Genomic DNA, 22,189 nt, shown 5'->3' with positions numbered 1-22,189 from the left:
ATGAGTATGAAGCCATCACTGTTAGCAAGGTATCTAAAAATTGAACATCCAGAACATAAAATATCTATATTTTTTAACGACATGTTTTAAGCCATGCAATACTCAATCCAGTTCGCTCAACATTTTACAACACTCACAAAATACTCCTAACAAATAGTCATGTCACATTAGGAAAATACTTTGCTCTTCCTCCTATGGCAAACATGAGTAATTTAAAAAAAAAAAAAAAAAAAACAGCATAGTAACAAATTAAAATGCAATCCTCCATCAGTAAACACTGCCAGAATTATAGGAAAGATTGCATAATGTTTGAAGAAAGAAGTACTGGAGCAAATTATGTAGTCCAAAAGGTTGGATATAAGATAAAAAGACACATTTCTTACACGTCTCAGCCTACGCTATTTACTAGATTCTGTTTCCAATATAAAACATTGTGTTTTTGTGTATACGAAGAATTAAAGAAAACTTTTACTGGAGAAGATGTACTCTCCACAGCAAACTTCTTCTTTTATAAATTGTATGTGTAACTTCTGATGGAGCAGCTGCTTTAACTAGAAAAGGGATTGTCAGATAAATGAGAGAGCAATGCATGTGAAAATCAATGAGTCATTCCATACAGGCAAGTTATTGCAGCAGAGGAGTTGAAATAAGAAGTGTGCACTAGTATCATCAATGTGGTTAATTTTATTTTTTAAAAAAACCTTTAAAGTAGAAGAATCCTTAGGGTATTTTTAATGAGATAGGGAACAGCTAAAAACAGCTATTAGGCTTGCTAGTATTTTTAATGAGATAGGGAACAGCTAAAAACAGCTATTAGGCTTGCTAGCTATCTACTGTAAAGAACGTAGAAGAGTTGTTGAACTTAAAAGATGGGCTATGGATTTTTTCTTTTACAAAAAGAAAAACATTCACAATTTGCTGAGCTTTTCTGTGATGACAAGAGGTTAAGCCACCAAGCACAATCTTCAAAACAAACACACTGAACTTGTACCTTCGATGTAAAGGGAATGTTTCAACAGTTCATGAGAGAAAGACTGCTTTTCGGGAGTAACTTCTCTGGGAATTTTAAAGATGGATGTTTCAAAACAGCTCCATCATTTTGTGATTGGTACTAAAAATGTTGAGAGAGTAATTTTTAAAAACCTCTCATTTAAAAGCTTGGAACACCCAAAAACTTGGAAACAGAATTTTTAACCCCTTTCAAAATCTTCCAGAGGAAGCACATCAGGTTTCTAATCCATTTCTTAAAATGATGGAAATTAAAATTCCTCCCATTAGGTGCAAGGTCAGACTATTAGGCGCCAGCCAAATATCACCAAAACCTCTGCGTAACTGCTGGATGGTATTAAAATCTTAGTATCATGATTTAGGAATCATTGCCATTTGAATCTATGTATCTTTGTGAACCATCTCTGACAGCCATTTAAAAAGTATCAAAATAAACTGACCGTGGAATCTGATTCATATTGCTGTCAAAGAGATTAACCAAGATTTTAAAAAATTATGAAGCATGTTACAGATGGATGTTTAGAAACATCCTCACCATTTTGTAATTTGTACTGAAATGCTGACAGTGATCTAAAAAACCTCTCATATCTGCACACTCAGAATACATACTTAGGGCTTCCCTGGTGGCGCAGTGGTTGAGAGTCTGCCTGCCAATGCAGGGGACACGGGTTCGAGCCCTGGTCTAGGAAGATCCCACATGCCGTAGAGCAACTGGACCCGTGAGCCACAATTACTGAGCCTGCGCGTCTGGAGCTTGTGCTCCGCAACAAGAGAAGCCGCGATAGTGAGAGGCCCGCGCACCGCGATGAAGAGTGGCCCCCGCTTGCCGCAACTAGGGAAAGCCCTTGCACAGAAACGAACACCCAACACAGCCAAAAATAAATAAATAAATAATTTTTAAAATAAAGGAATTCCTTTAAAATAATAATTCCACAAACTTTAAAAAAAAATACATACTTATATTAGGGGTGAGCTTAAAAAAACTTTTTATTTATAGAGGTGAACAATAAAAAACTAATTTATATAACAAATTTGATCTCCCATTTCCTATCAAGAAGCCAAACTTGAATAGAAAATAAAATGAAGCCCAATTGACATATATATACACTAATATATATAAAATAGATAACTAATAAGAACCTGCTGTATAAAACAATAAATTCAAAAAAAAAACAAAAAAGAAAATGAAGCCCAAAAGCAGAGCCAGTAAGTAGTATCCAATTTTTCAATGAAAAATTATCAAGATAGAATTTACATATAAATATCTCCATTCCTAGTGGAGTCTTCATGTCACAACAATTGAATACATTTCCAAGAATGTAAAAGAGGTGTTAAATCCTTTAGGATAACTTCCTCTTCATAATAGGTAACCTGACATATTTAGTAGACTAATGAAAAAGGTAATCTAAATTTGGCAATACCGATATAGACCTATTAAGAAACTGTATTATAGGGAGATGAATATATCTAAACAAAGGTTTCAGAATTTAGACTACTTAATTAGAAGACATGCATAAAATGTACCTTCATTCGAATAGTCCTACATCCTCCACCAATACCAAGAGTTCAGAGAACAAAGAAGGTAACTGGGTGGAGGTGATTACTGGTTTGTTTTTGTCTTTAATGCACTGAATCATGCACCTAAAACAGCAAAGCTCTGGTTCATGTGAAAAGTGGAAGCAAAGCTGATCATTGTTAAAAACCTGATAGCCATTACAAGATTGTTTTTAATGACTTTTTAAAGACAATACTGAAAAATACAAGAGTTCATCAAGTCACATTTTCCATGAAGAAAAGGCTTATATTTAGAATAGTAGAATGCCACCAACTTAAAAAGTGGACGACATATTTAAAATGTTTTAAATTATTTATGAAAAAAATGACTGAGTCCTTATAGTTCAAACTAGAAATTTTAGGAAGTATTTTATAAGCTATTTTAATTAATGTGATAATAGTGACTGACTTTTAAATATGAAGATTATTCTCTGCTTTCAAAGGACTATTATAAATTTAATTTTGAAAATAAAGAAATACAGTATCATTCTTAGCAAAGAAATTTGTTTATAAGTTTTTAAGATGCCCAAGGTAATTAGTTCCCTATTATTTCAGACATATTCATTTTCTCAAACTTATCAGTACCTCAGCAAGAAAAAAAAGTTCTATTCTTCGGTGTACGTTTTGCTCTACAAAAAGACAACTTGATTGGAAGGGAATAAATAGCTGTTGTCCCACAATGTTCTTTGGCACCACTCAATTTTCCAAATAAAAATGTACGCTAAGCTCACAAGTGGCACGGAGCTATTCTAAAGAATGTTGGGCAATTCAAGCAAGAAAAACAAAAAGAATATAATGTACATTATCTCAAAACAATGACTCACAGTTAATGAGTATTTTAAGTGATTGCAAAAGGCTGAAGGGATTAGTTTATTCCAACTACCAAATGCCAGGCTACCAGGAGTATTTTATTACTCAGAATCTAGAAAAACAGGCCTTAAAACTACAAAAAGGTTTTTTTGATAGATTTTTAAAGTTTCCTTTGAGAAACATACGATGTTTAATGGCAAACTGAGTTTTTCCATTCTAAATTTCTCTAACACAAAGCGTAAACTGAGTCAAGGCAAAAATTAAGTCGTATAGAAACGACCCCTTGGGCCCACTATAGGAACGGTGCAGAGAACCTCATGAACTGAGGCATGGAAACAGAAATGCTGGCAGTGTGTATCTTCCTATAAGAACGAAAAGTATGAGCGAAAAAGAGTAAATTAATGAAAGGAGGAGCTAGACAAACAAGATTCACTTCACATCACCGTAAATGTTTTTTAAAAAGTATTGTTCTTAAACTCAAATTCTCACTAAATATCCCTTTCCCAGAGATGATCACAAGTCAGCATCACTTGGGAGTTCAAGAAGTCATCAAACCTGCATTTAAAGACAAATCAAAACTAGCTTGAATATTTTATTTCCAAAGTTAGAAACAAATCTAATTTCTCCGTTTCGGAAGCCCTGAACAATGGAACCATGATTAAGTGCCAATTATTTTCGTACAGTATCGGAGTCTAGAAATAAACTCTAGGATATTTTTCTCAAATTACATTCTTTTATCATCCAAGAAAGGCAGGGGGCTGGAAGAAAATATAACAGTTCAAGTTAATTCAGCTTTTACAGAAAATTCTTTCAATAACATTATTGTGAGCTTATCTTCCACTGATTACTTTCCTTCCTTTTTTTTATTCCTTAGTAGAAGAAAAATAAAGGTGGCATCTTAAGAGTTGATGAAATGAAGGGTACAAGCCAGTTACTGTGCGAAGTACTGGCAAACGGTAACCAAAAGCAAACAAGATCCTTGGTCTCTTAGAGAATTTTAGCTAGAGGGAGAGATGGCACACCAAAATGTAAAACTGTAAGCATGGCACTATGAGAGCAAGCAGATGGTGATCTAACCTGTTCAAGCACATCCGAAGTGTTCCTGAGGCAAGGAAATGACCACCCAGCTAAGGCAAAAAGGATGAGGGAGAGACAGAGTAAAAACAATAAGAAGTGACCAAGGGTGAGAGCAGAGAGGTAAGTAAGAACGTAGTCTTTCCGGGTTTCACAAATGACATTAAGGATTTATGTCTCTATTCTACCCGTGGATTCTAACTAAGAACAACAGGAAGCAGCTGATTGTTTTAATTAAAGGTATAATATCAATCAAACTCGTATCTTGAGACACATCACTCTGGCTGTACTGTGGAGAATGAATTTGATTAGCACAAGGATGTATACAAGGAGACCCATTAGAACTCTTATGGTTCAAGTTAGTAAGTAATAGACTAAGCCAGGACACTGACAACAGAGAAGTAGGTTATTGAGATTTCAGACACAAAAATCAACAGGACTGGATGACAGAGGGGGTGAAGGAGGTGTAAGGAATACACATATGCAGAATGTGACCTAGGATTCCAGCATGCATAACTTGGATGCAGGAGGTGATAGTCACTAAACCGAGGAATGCTAAAGGAAGACCACATTTGAGGGGGGAAAGATCATAAATTCATAAAACATGTCTGAAGTGCCCTTAGGGCACACAGAAAGGAAAAGAGATGCCAAGTAGGTCGTTCGATCTCTAAAGTTGGACCAGTATTATTGAACTTGAGTCATCAGTATAAAGGTAATTAGCCTTAGAGTATGGATAGAGACGCAAAGAACTAAGAGATAACGACTGAGGAAACAGCCTTAGAAACTCCAAAACGTAAAGTAAAGCCTGGGTAAAGAATGGGTCTGCAATACAGACTAAGAACCAGCCAGAGAGATATGAGGAAATCAGAGGAGTGAAAACTCACAGAGTCCGAAATGTCAGAAGAGGAGAATGCCATCGATCACATTGAATGCTAAGAGCACACGTGTGACAAGGTATGAAAACGGTCTGTTTGATTCAGTGATAAGGTCACTGATCACCTCAATAGTATTATTTCAATAAAGTTAAGAGGTAGAAACAAGCTTGGAGTAGACTGAGAAGTGAGTGGCGTTGAAAGAAACGGAGAGAATGTTATAGAGAATGTTAAGTTTGCATAAATACAGGAAGAGGTGGGGCAGTGCCTACAGTTAGATACCATTTTTTTTAAATTGGAGACACTTTAACATGTTTTTATGCATGTGAGAAAGATCTAGTTGAAAGGAAGAATTATGAAAAGGAATAAAAAAATCATCTGAGATTTTTTTAAGACATCTGAGAAAGCAGAGGTAATGTAACGTAGAGCACAGGTAGAGGATAAAAAGGATGGGTGCTGCAAAGGTAAGATTCATGTTTGGCATCAAAATGAAGTCTTTCTCTTTAAAGTAGGAAGGGAGGTATCTGTTGAGAAAGCTGCATATTACTCAATATAAGTGTATTCTAAAATAATAAAAGTTTAGTTAAATGATGGAAACACTTGTATGTTTATTTCAGTATCTGGCACATGGAAAAATGCTTTATATAGATTAGTCTATTTAACCCTCATAACAACCCTGTGCAGTATGTTTATTAGCTCCTTCACAGATGAGGAAACTGATGCGCAGAGAGGTTAAACAACTTGCCCAGGGTGAATGGCAGCACTGAGTACTCAAAACCAAACACTGACTCTATAGCCAAAGCTCAATCAGTATGCTGGACCATCTCTTGGTGGGCGTGAGACTGACCCTAAAGCACCCATACTGTTGGTACAGATTGATGGTTTCTGGAACACTTAATATCCTAAGTCTCGTACTGCTTGGATGAAAGTTATGTTGACCCCATTATTAAATAATATTAACTTTATTTATGGTCTAGGCAGTAAGGCTTCATAAATAAGCCTAGGTAGTAAGACTTCATAAATTGACCTCTGTAATCACTACTTCACACTACTGAGAAAGAATCCCAAAGATTTTTTTCTTTTTTTAGTCTCCTATTGCTTATTTTGCAGGACTACGGCAACTATCCAACAGCACTAAAGTGGCGTTGCAATTCACCTATTTACGTGTGGATCTCCCTCACTAGATTTGGGCATCGCAAAGGCTGCCTACGTCTTCCTCATTGAAATATTTGTTCAGTGCCTACTGTGTGACAGCTACTCTGCCAGGTGCTAAGAAACAGTATAAACAAGACAGACGTGATCCCTGGTCTCAGGAAGTCAGGCAATAAACAATATATGCTTTTAAATTGAGAAAAATACGAGGAAGGAATCAATATCAGAGAATGGAGGTCAAGATGTAGAACTGGATGTTTAGCTATAGTGACTAGGGGAGGCATCTCTGAAAAGGAAACATTTAAGCTGAGACCTAAAAGCAGAGGAAGGGGCATTCCAGTCACTGGGAATCCCCTAAGACAGGGGACAAACAATTTAGAGACTAAATGAAATAAACCCAAGGTTGGCTGGAGTGCAGGAGTAAGGGTAAAGTTGGAGGTGAGATCATAGGCCATGATAAAGAATTTGGATTTTATAGTTTTTACAAAGAAGAGCACTGAGTATTCAGCAGGAAACAGTTACGATTTTATTTATACTTTAAAATCACTATAAATCCTATTCTATGAAGAACATAGAAGTCAAGAGATAAAACAAGGAGACCAGCGAGGCCTACTGCAATAGTTCAGGCGAGGGATGATGGTAGCCTGGAGCAGAAGTTGGTAGATGGAAATGGTGAGAAGTTGGAAAGGTTTGAGAGAGATTTAGGAGGTAGATCTGATCTTTGAAAAAGAAGTAAAGGCAATTCAAAGGTGAAAGGACAGTCTTTTCAAAAAACGGTGTTAGAACAAATAAACATCCACATTGGGAAAAAGATATATCAATCTAAACACTGGCCTTATCTCAACACCGAAGAGGATATAGAGATGGAAAATAAGCATATGAAAAGATGCTCAATATCATGCCATTAGGGGACTGCAAATTAAAACAATGAGATACCACCACACATCTATCAAAGTGGCTACAATTCAAAACACTGACAACACCAAATGCTGGCAAGGATGTAGAACAACAGGAATTCTCATTTACTGCTGGTGGGAATGCAAAATGGGACAGCCACTTTGGAATACAGTTTGGTGGTTTCTTAAAAATCTAAGCATAGGCTTACCGTTTAAGATCCAGCAGTTGCACTATTAGGTATTTTTCCAAATGCATTTAAAACTTACGTCCTCAAAACACCTGCACACAAATGTTTACAGTAGCTTTCTTTACTCATAAGTGCCAAAAATTGGAAGCAACCAAGATGTTCTTCAATAGGTGAAGGACAAACTGTGGCAGATCTATACAGTAATAAAAAGAAATGTGCTATCAAGCCACAAAAAGATAAGGACAATCCTTAACTGCATGTTGCTAAGTGAAAGAAACCAGCAGAAAAGGCTACATACTGTATGATTCCAACTATATGACATTCTGAGACGGACAAAACTAGAGACAGTAAAAACATCAGTGGGTGCCAGGGATTGAGGTGGTGATAAAATATCCTAATGGTGGATACATGAAATTACACATTTAGCAAAACCCATAGAACTGTTGACACAGTGAACCCAAATGTAAACTATGGACTTTTATGTATCAAAACTGGTTCAACTACAACAAATGTACCAAACTAATGCAAGATATCTGGTAGCAAGGGAAACAAGGGAAGGGGAATTAATATAGAAACTCTCTGTACTTTCTGGTCAATTTTTCTGTAAACCTAAAACTGCTGTAAACAATAGTAACAAGGTTAAAAAAAAAAAAAAGTCCCAAAACAAACAACTGGACTAACGAAAAACAAATAGATTGTATCTGGGAGGTGAGGAAGAGACCGCTCCATGGTTTTTCACATGATGATTCCGCACTGAGATGAAGAGAAAAATAGTCCAAGGTTGGACATGTTTTTTAATTTTAATTTAAGTAGTTTAATTAATCCACTTGATATCCAAGTGGATATCAAGACTGGAGCTTTGAGGAGGTGGCTGGGCAGGGGATAAAAATTGGGGGAGTTAAGAAAAGAAAAAGTATTAAGCCATGGGAATGGATAAAATCATCTAAGTGTTAAAGGAAGAAGAGGTGAGAGGAAAAACTCAAGGACTGAGAAGGGCATTTCAGAAGGTAGGAGTGTTCAGCTACACTGAGTTCTGCTAAGAGGTCACAAGGCACAGGTAAGCATCCAGTGGATCTGGCAACAGGGGAGACCTGGGTAACTTTGATAAGAGCAGTCACAGTGGTATGAGATGCAAAAGCCACATTGGGATAGACTGAGAAGTAAATAAAATTTGAGAAATTGTAACAACATGAGTAGACAATTCTTGGTAATAAATGTGAGTAGAGACTGCAGTAGAAGTTAGAGGGTGAAGAAAAGGTCAAGGTGGCTTCCTTTTCTTTTTTTTTTTTTTTTTTTTCTCTTTTTTTTCCTCTTTTGGCCACACCGCACAGCATGCGGGATCTCAGTTCCCCAACCAGGGATCGAACCCACATCCCCTGCATTGGAAGTGCAGAGTCTTAACCACGGGACTGCCAGGAAAGTCCCGCTTCCTTTTCGTAAGATAACACATGACAGCATAACTAGATGGTGATGGGAATGATCCAGTAGAGAGGGAAATTTGCTCATAGAAAATACTAAAGCCACAAAATCCTTGACAAGATACAAAAGACAGATCCAGGCTCTAGACAACAATGGGAAAAAGCCTTTGAAAAGAGGGGTATGGGGGTAGAAGCATCTCAATATCTCCAATGCTTGGGAGATGCATGAAATTTGGTAAGTGGATGCTCAAGAGAATTAAATGAATCAAATTAAAGTAGTGAAATGCTTTTAGAAGGCACCTAGCAAAGCACCACTACGTGTAAATGTTAGGACTCAAACTAAATTGGAATTATACTTAATATCAAAGAAGACAGAAATAGAGTGTAAGGCAAAATAAATTTTAAAAGGACAAAGCCAATGAAGAGAAAAGTTACAAACAAGATAGATACAAACCCAACTATATCAATATTTCTTTAAATGTAAATGGTTGAAATATACCAATTAAAAGACAGAGGCTGTCAAATGGATTAAAGAAAAAAAAGACCTGACTGTATGTTGTCTATAAAAAACCCACATTAAATACAAAGATACAGGTAGATTAAAAGTAAAGGGATAAGAAAGATACCATGATAATACTAATTAAAAGAAAGCTAAAATAACCACATTAATTTCAGGAAAACCAGACTTCAGAACAAGGAAAAGTTATCAGGGATAAAGAGGGGCATTACAAAACAATGAAGGAGTCAAGTCTCCATGAAGACACAACAATCCTTAATATATGTTTGCTTAACAACAGAGCATCAATATACGTGAGCCAAAAACGGACAGAACTCAAATGAGAAATTGATGAATCCACTATTATACTTAAAAGACTTCAACACCGCTCCACCAGTAACTGATGGATCCAGCAGGCAGAAAATCAGTAAAGACAGTTGAACTGAACAGCACCATCAATCAACTGGATCTAACTGGCATCTAAAGACTACTTCATCCAACAACAGAATATACCTTCTCAAGCTCACATGGAGAATTCACTGAGATTAAGGGCCATAAAACACACCACAAAATTTTAAAAGAAGAGAAAGCATACTAAAAGTACGCTCTCAGACACAAGGGAATTAAACTAAAATTAGTAAGATACCAAATATTTACAGATAAATGAAAAACCCCTAAATAGTTAGAAATTAAGCCACACCTCTAAATAATACATTGGTTTCAAAAGTCTCAAAAGAAACTTTTAGATATTTCAAACTAAAAGAACATGAAAAAAGAATTTATCAAAATTCTGGGATACAGCAAAAACACTGCTTAGAAAGAAGAGCGACATAAACCTAAGGCAAGTAGAAGAAAAGAAATAAAAATTAGAGAAGTCAATGAAACTGAAAACAGTAAAACAGAGAAAAATCAACAAAACCAAAGTCTGGTTATTTTATCAATAAAATTGATAAATCTCTAACTGGGCTAACAAATAAAATGAAAGAAGACACAAACCACTAATATCACAAAGGAAAGAGGAGCCACTACTACTGATCCCATGGATATTAAAAGGATAGTAAGGAGTATTATGAACAACTCTATCTCCACAAATTTGATAACTTAGATGAAATGAACCAATTCCTTAAAAGATACAATCTACCAAAACTTACATAAGAAACAAACTGAAAAGGCTTATATCTATTAAAGAAATTGAATCAACAATTAATAACCTTCCCAAGCAGAAAGCACAAAGCCCAGATGGTTTCACTGATGAATTCTACCAAATGTTGAATAAAATGACACCAATTGTCTACAATCTCTTTCAGAAAATAGAAACGAGAACAATTCCTTTCTCATTCTATGAGGCAAGTCTAATATCAAAATCAGACAAAGACATTACAAGAAAGGAAAATTACAGACCAGTGTCTCATTAACCTTGATACAAAAATCCTTGACAAAATATCAACAAATTGAATGCAATAATATGTAAAAAGAATTATACACGGGCTTCCCTGGTGGCGCAGTGGTTAAGAATCCACCTGCCAATACAGGGGACACCGGTTCGAGCCCTGGGCCGGGAAAATATCCCACATGCCGCGGAGCAACTAAGCCCATGTGCCACAACTACTGAGCCTGCTCTCTAGAGCCCGGGTGACACAACTACTGAGCTCACGTGCCACAACTACTGAAGCCCGTGTGCCTAGAGCCCGTGCTCCGCAACAGGAGAAGCCACCGCAATGAGAAGCCCACACGCCACAAGGAAGAGTAGCCCCTGCTCACCACAACCAGAGAAAGCCTGCGCGCAGCAACAAAGACCCAACACAGCCAAAAAAGTAATTTAATTAATTAATTAATTAAAAAAGAAAAAAAGAATTATACACCATGGCCAAGTTCCATTTATTCCACATATGTAAAGCTGATTTAGTATTCAAAAATCAATTAGAAACATTAACAACTAAAGAAAAAGTATCACCATATCAATATATACAGAAAAAGCATTTGACAAAAGCCAACACCAATTCATGATTTAAAAAAAAACACACAAACAAAAAACCTTTGAGGAACCAGAACTAGAGAACTTCCTTAATGTGATAAAGAATATCTAAAAAAAACCTACAGCTAACATCATACCTATTGGTGAGAAACCAGATGCTTTCCACCAAATATCATGAACAAGACAAGCAAGTCCCTTCTCACCATTCTTATTCAACATTGTTGGGGAAGTCCTAGCCAATGCAATAAGCAAAGGAAGTGAAAGGTATAAAGACTGAGAAGGAAAACATAAAACTGTTTTTGTTTCCAGAAGACATGACTGTGTACACTTAAAGTCCCTAAAGCAAGGAAAAAATACCTGCAATTAGTAGGCAACTATACCAAGGTTGCAAGATACAGGTAAAGTCAATTGTTTTTCTATATATCAGCAATGAACAACTGGAATTTAAAATACACCATTTGCATTAGCACCAAAAAAAAAAAAATACTTAGGTATAAATCTAAGAAAATGTGTCTAGACTGTGAGGAAAAACCACAAAATGCTGATGAAAAATCAAAAAGATCTAAATAAATGGAGAGTAACTGCAAGTTCATAGATAGGAAGACTAAATATGGTTAGATATCGGTTCTTCCCAACTTGATCTTTAGATCCAGTGCAATCCCAATAAAAACCCCAGCAAGTCATTTGTGGACAAATTGATTCTAAAGTCTATATGAAAAGGTAGAAGACCTAGAATAGTAGGCACAATACTGAAGAACAAAGTCAGAAGTTTGACACCCAATCTTAAGACGTACCAAAAAACTACAGAATTCAACATAGTGTAGTATCAGCAAAAGAACAGACCAATAGAACGGAATAAAGAGCCCAGAAATAGATCCATACAAATATAGTCAACTGATCTTTGAAAAAGGAGCAAAGAAAATTCAAAGGAAAAAGGACAGTCTTTTCCTGAACACTGGCCTTACACCTTTCACAAAAGTTAACTCAATGGATCACAGGCCTAAAGGTAATACTCAAAACTGTAAAACTTCCTGAAGATAACATAGGAGAAAATCTAGGTCACCATGGGCTTGACAATGAGTTCTTAGATACAACACTAAAAGCACAATCCATTAAAGAAAAAAACTGATGAAGTGGACTTCATTAAAACTTAAAACTTCTGCTCTCTAAGAGACACTGTTAAGAGAATGAAGACAAGCCACAGACTAGGAGAAAATACTTGCAAAACACTTATCTGGTATAGGACTGATATCCAAAACATTCAAAAAACTTTTAAAACTCAACAAAAAGAAAACTGATTTTTTAAATGGGCAAAAGATCTGAAAAGACACCTCACTGAAGAGGATATACAGATGGAAAATAGTATCATTAGAGAATTACAAATGAAACAGTAAGATGCGACTATACACCTATCAGTGGGACTACAATCCAAAACACTGACACCACCATACACCTGCAAGCAGATAGGACAACAGGAACTCTGGTTCATTGCTGGTGGGAAGGCAAAATAGTCCAGCCACTTTGGAAGACAGCTGGGCAGTTGCTTACAAAGCTAAGCATAGGCTTTACCGTAAGATCCAGCAATTTCACTACCAGGTATTTTTCCAAATGAGTTGAAATCTGTCCTCAAAACACCTACACATAAATGTTTATAGCAACTTTGTTCATAAGTGCCAAAAACTGGAAGCAATCAAGATGTCCTTCAAAGATGAATGGAAAAAAAAAAAAAAGATGAATGGATAAACTGTGGTAAATCTATATGAAGGAATACCATTCAGTAATATAAAGAAATATGTTATCAAGTCACAAAAAGACATTGTATATCGCTAAATGAAGGAAACCAGCCTGAAAAGGCTAAAAACAAAACTACAGATTGCCAGAGGTGGGGAGGGGCGGGAAGGGAAGGATGAATATAGGTGGAACAACATTTGCAGGCAGGTGAAACTATTCTGTATGACACTATAATTATGATACGTGACATTACGTATATGGCAAAACCTGCAGAACTGTATGACACGAGTGAACCCTAATGTAAACTATGGATTTCAACTAATAATGATGCATCAGTATTAGTTCATTAATTGTAACAAAATACACCACACAAGATATCAACAATAGAGCAAACTATGGTAAGGAAAATTGTATAAATGGGGGCGGGCAGGGGGAGGACTGTACTTTCTGGTCGATTTTTCTGTAAAACTAAAACTATTCTCAAAAAATGCATACTAAATCAAAAATCCCTTTTATCTACTTTAAACACTGAGGTTCTATGTGAAATTTTCCTGAGAATATGCATTCTTTTTGGCAAAGATATTTGACAATCAATGGTGTGATAGAATTCTTTAGATTTTGACAAATCATCTTTTAAATGCCATTTTTGTTGCTTGATTATGTGTCCTTGGGCAGGCGCGGTAACCTCTGAGTTTCAGCATCTTTGTGTGTAAAATAAAAAATTACCTTTCTCATAGGTCAACCGGATCTAATTAGATAAATATATGTAAAGCACCTAGCAAAAGCTGCACAGAGTAGGCATGTAAATGGTTGTTCTTTTCTTTCTCCCTCATTTGTCCCCAAATTCTAACTCAGGTAAGGTAGAACACAACCTGTCTCAAACCAGTATTTCTCAAACAAAGGTACGCATACCCTAAAGGTACAATTAAATAAACACCTTGTGTCTTCCTGGAGCTCAATTTAAAATCTGGGGGGAAAAAGCTATATAACTGGTAACTTAAAACACTGTTATACCAAAACAACATTGCTACAGTATTTGCACTATATTTCAAGAAGCAACACAAGACTGTGCTTTCATTAGACTTTTGGTCACACTCTCAGACTTCCAGGGCCACTTCTCCACCATCTTCAGCTGTTTGGGGTGTATCTCAAACTTCTTCACTGAAGCACTGACTTTCCTTTCTAGTTTTCATTATGCTACTAAACACAAGTTCATTTTCTTCTCAATGCCAGTGCCATGTCAACAGTTTAGCTCCTAAGGGCCTGGCTCCTCTTAAATTACTAAGGACAACCTGAAAAATAACATTTTACATTACACAAGCCATTTAATATGGAATTTATAGTTATGTGACTCAGAATTAAGCAATAATTGAAATGAAGATGGTACTTTTTTGATTGCTTTCTCAAGGTCTTAGCTATTACCTTGAGCCAATTTTTTTCTTTTCCTCTGAACTGTGCACATTAGTCTGTACTGGCCTAATTTTTTGCATATCACTTTGTAACTCTTTTGTCCAAGAGAATCTTGTAAAATTAAGCACCTGACTGGCTAAATACGTAAACAAAATGGTATGAGTCACAGGGCTAAACACAGGCTGAGCGTGTACTGTGTTGGTTCAGTGTCACACATTAAGAAGAATAATAAACTGAAGCACGTTCAGAGAGCTACAAAACTCTTAAGGATTTCAAAACCATGCTACATGAATAAGAGCAAAAAAAAAAAAAATGGAGGTGTGCTTAATCTGTGGGGGGGGGGGGGGACTTGCGCTTGGAATTGATGGAGTATAACAGCCATCTTAAGATACCTGAAGGCTATCATATTTGAAGGGCATCAGACTCGCTCTATGTTGTCCAGAACTAGGACTAACATGATGAGGCAATAAAGTACAGTTAAGTATAAATCTCTGAGCCTGGAGTCAAGAGACTTGAATCCTACAGCAGACCTTTAATAAACTATGTGCTTTAGAAATACATGTATTGTTCCCAGATATCGATTATCTTGCATGTAAAATTTTACGTGTTTTACTTTACAGATAAGTATGCTAACCTAGCTAATTTCTAAGGTAATTTTCAAATAAAAAATGACATGGAAGCATATTCTTCTTACCATCAGAGCATCCCTGAACATGGAATCAGCTACCTCACTGACGTAGTGAGTGCTGTCACTAGATCACAGCAATATGATCATTTGCTCTGCATAAAGGCAAATGCAGACTAGACAGCAAACTGTTTTAAATAAAAGCCAAATGTCCAGGAGCTGATGTCCTTATAAAAAGAATCAAAAAGATAGGATGGAAGGTTACTGTGTTTTCTATATTGCCATCTATTGAATAAATTATACTAGTAATGTAATTCTAGAGAAAGAATTCTAAATCATTTTTCTAGCTCACCTGTACTGAATACTGCATTTTCCTTTGTTTCTAGATATACTACATATTATGCTAACACTTGATTCTTTGAACCTACTTAATATACCTTACAGAATAACAGTATAACTTTGTCTGAACAATTTTATATACTAGCCAACAATATTATTTCTTAATCCTTAATAACAGATTCCCGAGTTACAGTGTAAGTGAATGTTTATAAAACTCAAATTTCTCAAACCGAAGTTAAAATTACTCAGTACAGCTACTGTTTTCTAAATTCTAGGTTTCATTTAACAAAAACAGGCATACACAGCAAACATGAAGCCAGGCAATAACCTCAAAGAATCTGTACTCAACTTTCCATTCAAAGTACAATATTTTAACAGTTCTCAGGGCTTAAGAAATACTAAATTAAATATGGATCATAAACATTAAGAGAGCAAGGGTAGGAGATGCCACGGAATATATTCAGGCCAGGTACCAAAAGGGTACAATGTCTGAAGATATTTGTTTCTAAATGCACTCCAAAGTCATACAAAAACAAATTAGTGGTTTATCCATTGCTCTTCTCTGGGAGAGATTTTTAAGAAAAATTATTTTCCTAATTCTACATCTGTCTGAAAATCAAAGGATATCTGTTGTAGTTTACTTTATCATCAGACATTGCACTGAACACATTTTGAACATTTTTCTACCTATGCCATACCTTACCTCTTGAGTAGAGATCCCTTTGATCGTAATTCCTGAAAACTCCGATGCACCCTTCAAAGTTCCCTAACGTTTTTTTACTGCAGTGATCTAATTACTTTAGATGTACATTTAGTGGGAAAAAACTTTAAAGGGCACCTATGTGCTTATTTTGGAAACACAAATCTTTCACATTTCAGGACTACGTTAATGTGAATTTTTTTAAATGGGAAATAAAAATACCTGAATTTTTAAAAATCAAGAAATCGCTTAGGACATCTAGGCACTGACATTTTGCTCAATTGTTTCAATACAGCAAAATACAGTAAGATCTGTGCACTTATTTACAATAAGCTACAAGGTCAGTACTTTGCAGTCACACTGCTTATGTGACATTTACCTTTTTTAAAACAGAAGCTATGTTAAAAAACTGTTTCCTCACTAAGGAACAAAACTTTTTCCTATAGCTAATCCCATGAATCATGGTGAAACAATAAGCCTACATTCTTACACCTCGGAGATAAAGCCATGTTCAACATTCTGTAATGTTTTTATTTTGAAGCTATTGACAGTGTAGGGAAAAGTCCATGTAATGAAAATTATTTAAAACTCTCATTTCACCATTATTTTTACAATATGTTTGAAATTTCCAGTGCAAGATTTTTATTTAACCCCCCAACCCTACCCTTCTATACACATACAGTTAAGGCTTATAAATTTTTTTGTATTCAAGGAAAATACAGCCTTCCATCTTCCACAGAAATACATTATGTCTGTAAACCTTTTAATAGCTTTAACTCTAAAAAAAAAATTTTATCCACAGAATCTTTACTCATCTTTCCCAAACTTACCAGACTAATAAAGTCAAGAATTTTAGCTCCTCTCCCGCCCCCACCCCAAATACAGTAGCTATTCTAAATCATAATTTCCTTTTATAATTCTCATTTTTCAGAGTATAATTTCTTCAGGGAGCCAAATTCTTTCATTTTAATCCACAAATTGTCATTAATCAAACTTTATTTCTTGCCTAGGACCCTATCATAATGTTCATTTTTAATTTTAGGAGTCCACTTCTTATGAGTTTTCTTCAAATCAAAAGGGAAATCTCCTCTTGCTTCTAGGAGACTCTGCATAGGAAAGCTAAATTGTTCCAGTGGCTTTGATTAAGTTTACGTAGATATAAAGACAAGAATCATTAAAACCCAATTTTATCCTTTTCCATGTTGTTTTGATAAGGTTAAAAGCAAGAGACTCTAAGATTTCCCCTTCTACAATTATTTGTTCAAGGAGAACACTAAAATATAAAACATTTTCTTCTCCTATTAACAGCACCTACAAATTGGGTAGTTCTCCAATCAGCCGTTACTTTCAAATATTCTTTTTCTGAATGGAGGAACTGTCTTTTGTATGCTATTTTGTAAGGGTCTTTGTTTATCAAGATCTCACTTTAAAAGATTTGACCATATTACTCCTGATATTTATGATATTAACTCGAGTTTTAATGGTTTGCAAAATTGGCATACAAAAACGGCATCTAAAAAAATCCAATTCTGGAAACAAAGCTAAGATGAAGCTAATCAGGAAAATGCAAAAATAGACTAAACAGATCACCTATTTCCTACATTTGGCACTGGGTGACCCAATGAGAATCATTTTAATTCAACAGTTTAAAATAATTTTTTTTCCTCAAAAAAGTTTAACATATACAAGGATAGGATATATATTCAGAAATACTTAGAGAAAGACACATAAAATTAAAATACACTTAAAAATACTGTTGTAGTTTCCATTTTCTACTCCTGAAAGAAAAATAAGCCATTTATCAGTAAGTGCATTTTTTTATGGAGAAAATATTTATTAGTTTTTCAAATGATCACATAATACAAATATTACACAATTAGTCATTCTAGAAAAAAATTAGCTTATAGTAATATCCATAAAATAAACACTGAAAAATATAGGATTGCATATTGTGACACGAAATATTTAAAAATCTGAAAGGAAAATGTATCAAAATAAAAGTTTAAACACATCAGTTCACATTAATATACATAAAGTTTCACTTTTAAATAGCTTTTAGTGGCATGAGATGAATAGAAATGCACTTACATTTCTTTTGCACACTTTAAGGAACAAAGCTAAAATTTAATCAAAGCATGAGATTAATGGGATTAAGAGTTTAAATTACTTCTTCAAAACTGAAACAAAAGGCTAATAACCTCACAGGCCATAAACTCGTTTGTATTGTGGTTCAAAGAGTTCAACTAAATTTCCAAGCAAATCTCACTTTCAGTTCCCTGAGTTCTTTCTAAAATGTTGAGTGAGTAGTTGTTTTTTAATTTATATGTGTTTGTAACAACTATCTTATTAACTTTTAACAAAAACAAATCAAGAGTAAAAAGCTGTAATTGTTTATGGGAATTCAGAGCTCTCTAGGGAAATTTTAGCTCAAATTGATCTTTTAAACTTACTTTTAAGTGCTGTACATACAAAAGTTTATTTATAATAAATGAGGGGAAAACAGGTCTCACAAATAGCCGAGAAAGACTAAAGGCCAGGTTATAATCTAGCAAATGTGGTTTCCAAAACCTTTAAGATTCCTGAGACATTTAGATGCTTCCATATTATTATCTCTAGAATTTCTATTCTTAAAATTTATACCAAATAAAACAAACTGGCAGCATTGCATAACTTTTAAAAACTTCTTTAACAGCTTTTGACTGACCAGTTAAATAGATACCAAAAAGAGAAATAAAACATTTTGATCACTACTGCCATCAATTTATCGACAGTATGGATAACTATCTTGCAACACTTATTCACACACAGAGGCTTATCCTACTACTACTAATTGCTTTTGCTCTATAAAATATCTCTTTTTTTCAGTATCATTCAACTTTAGAATGCCTGCAATGCAGAACGATACCTCAAGTTTAACAGGTATTTACTACTTTAGAAGACTGAACTCAAAGACGTCTCTACTCCTATACTGGAATCTTTGTTGACTTGACAAATAAGAATAAGGCTCAAGACTAGAAAAAGTTAAAAAAGTGCATCCTAATATTAAAAGTAATTTGGGAATAATTAAGAAGTTCACCCTTTATATTTCCTAGTTCCTTTCAGTGTCAGGCAACAAAAGACAGTTTCATTACGTTTTTTGGATCTCCCAGACTACTAAAAAAAAGTTTGCCTGCTTCATTAAGGTGATTTTCAATCCCACAAATCTTTTAAGTGAAACAGATACAGAGAGCTGCTTTTTAAAGAAAGGTGTCTCTCATGCTTCCTCTATTTCAGTCTTCTGAATAAAAAGGAATATTTTCATGGCCATGTAAAATTCCAATCTGAAAAAATTATGTCATTATTTGAGCCTTTCCGTTTCCAGACCAAGAGTACACCAGAGTAAATCTTAAAGTTTATCAATGACAAGATCAGGTGGCTCTCTCATCCTTGTGTCTTCTAGATATAATGCATGGCTCCGTTCACCACTGCCTTCCAAACTGCAGCTGCTGCATGTGTGACAGATATCATCCATGAAGGCTCTGCTAGAAGAGTTCCTTTTGCTGAAGTATGATGTTTACCAGTTGAAAGAAATCTGGGCAATTAGAGAACAAATAAACCGGTCTCCCATTATCAAGATACCTGGAGTCACAGAAGGGATCCACCAAGGAGAAATGAAAACCTGCCAAAAGCACCAACTTCACATTCTACCCACTGTAGGTGATAAGAACTTCCTGGAATCAAATCCTACCCTTGGCATCAAAGAAACTAAGAGAAAACCATCTTAATGCCATGGGGAAAATCTAGGACAAGGCTCTTTTGCCACACATAACATTATTCCTACGGACTGGAAAACTACTTGTGAGTATATTTAACATAGCTTTCAGGGATGTTATATCCTGAAACTCATTCTCATTAATATTTGTCTTATTAAAGAATGAAGCCCAGACTTGACAGTAAAACCATAATGGTACTATCATTGCATCTTGTTTAAAGATCTACTTAATTTGAAGTCCTAAAGTTCGAGGTAGGAAAAAGAGCAAAAAGTTCTCACTAACAGGGTAGGATAACACCTGGACATCAGACTGTGTAAATTAGGAGAATTCAGATGCCCAGCTTGCCCAAAGACGAAATAAAGAAACTTCTTAAATACTGGAATATAAAAGAGCACTTAGAAGTACACTAATACCAGTAAAGGCTAAAATGGGCAAATATTTCCTTTTAAAAATTCCTGTGGACTACACAGGCATTCACCAAATCAAGTGCCCCCAAATCACCCACTGCTTTAATTATCTGGAGAGAAAATTAAAATAAATTTTAGGTCTCTTTTCTGAACGGGCACTAGTTAGCATTCTTAGAAAAACAAACAGATTGCAGCCCCACTTGGTTCTTATATGAAACCAAGGAGTTTAACAGTAGAATTAAATGGGCAATGGAAGGACACTCCAATCTATAAATAAACCCAAGTAAATAATGGAAAGCACCCACTTGTTTATTATCCTTTCCCAACTCTCTCCAGAAGCTGGATATTCTGCCTCCAAGGGTTCAGTGGAGAAAGTGGACCCCTGACGTCAAAAGCTCTCCGTGGTCTTGGCTGTATCTGTGGTTCTAGGATCACTCCTTGCACCTCTGGTAGGAGAGAAGCACTGAAATAGAGAGCTGAATATAGATTTAAGAAAAAATTCTTATTAAGAAATTACATTCTCTGGTCATTTGAGCTTGTAATGACTTATCCTCAGGATAAAAAGGAGCTACCTTTGGGCATACTTTCCTTAGTGCCTTCTTAATTTGAATTTTAGAAGTCTGTCACCACAAATGATTCATTCCTCAGTAACTATTAAGAAGGGACCTATCCTGGTCTAAGCCGTAACACGTTCTGTGACAAACCACTCAACTTCAAGTGGAAGACCAAATCAAAACATGATAAATTAGGACTGGAAAAGAAGATCAGTTGTCTTAAAGGGACAGGGAAAGGCACTCGACCTCAGACATATCAAAGAAGTCCCAATTAATTCTTCTGTCAAAGAGAAGAAGACGGATTGAAAAGTAGAAACAGAATAATCAAGCATATTAACAGGAATACCAATAAACCTTGGGAATTGTCTAAGAAGCTGAATTTGTTCTCAGTTTTTAAGTTTTCAGTAATTTAAAGAATTAATCAGACTACAGTCCCATATTATAGCAATATAAAACTAAACCTGAATTTTATCAAGCTATGACTACTGTCACTGAAAAAGATTTATTCTTCAAGCATTCATATTTAAAAGCGGGAGGGCAGAATTGTGGATACAGGCAATACAGACTAAAAGTCTTTTACAAACGTATGATCATTTGGTTTTGGGTCAAGAAGGACCAGGAAATAATCATTAATGGCTACAATGCAGAAATTAAAGCAGTAAGATATACCCAAATAATAGATGATGATAATAAAGATACTGGAAAATAGTTTACTTTATTATAGCAATTAGGTAACTAAGAGAAGGAAGTTCAAAGGACACAGCATCTGAGCAAGGAAAAGCTGAAAGGAGAACAAGACAGACAGATAGGTATTTAAAGTTATAGGGACTGCAGGATAAATTTTAACAGTAGAAAACAGATCAATTATACTTTGTGGTACAGAGTGATACATGCCTGTTAAATTTCAGATCTTACTCTAAACAGAAAGGTGCTGCATATTCCTGCTGGATGGGACATAGGCAGTCACACTATCCGACTTCAGGGACGTTATATTTTGGGATAAATTAAGAAAAAATGCTATCAAATAATTGCTCTCTCACACCAACTCGTCATCACAAGGGTTCCTTACCTGTTAGTGGAACGAGGATTGTGCTCTCTTGTTCTCTATCAATCAACCAACAAAGGTTATAGTCTCAGCACTAAGAAGGTGGCAACCAACCAAAGTTAGTTTTTAATGCCTTCATTTCCTCCTGGCTCTGCCGGCCAGTTTGGAAATATGCCAGCAGCT

General features: G+C 35.4%; 1 protein-coding gene across 6 annotated transcripts in view; it reads right to left on the bottom strand.

Moving 5' to 3' along the window:
* TSC22D1 (TSC22 domain family member 1) overlaps positions 1-22,189 on the bottom strand; it is a 129,439-nt gene that overhangs the window by 76,869 nt on the left and 30,381 nt on the right. The window contains exons 3-4 of one of the 6 annotated variants that reach the window (XR_014236918.1): positions 20,713-20,883; positions 16,754-18,026 (exon numbers count right to left, since the gene is read on the bottom strand). The exons of 1 other annotated variant lie outside the window; for it this stretch is intronic. Coding sequence is in view for 2 of the 5 variants with exons in the window: in XM_082365295.1 (XP_082221421.1) it covers positions 20,796-20,883 (88 nt within the window). In the remaining 3 variants the exon portion in view is untranslated. 4 more of the 6 variants (XR_014236919.1, XR_014236920.1, XM_082365295.1 and 1 more) reach the window with 4 other exon arrangements.

Source organism: Balaenoptera borealis (genome assembly GCF_965194805.1).
Source record: "Balaenoptera borealis genome assembly, chromosome: 18".
In the NCBI taxonomy this organism is placed as follows: Eukaryota; Metazoa; Chordata; class Mammalia; order Artiodactyla; family Balaenopteridae; genus Balaenoptera; species Balaenoptera borealis.
The sequence above is the reverse complement of the archived record's forward strand: the minus strand, read 5'-3'. Positions and strand labels throughout refer to the sequence as shown.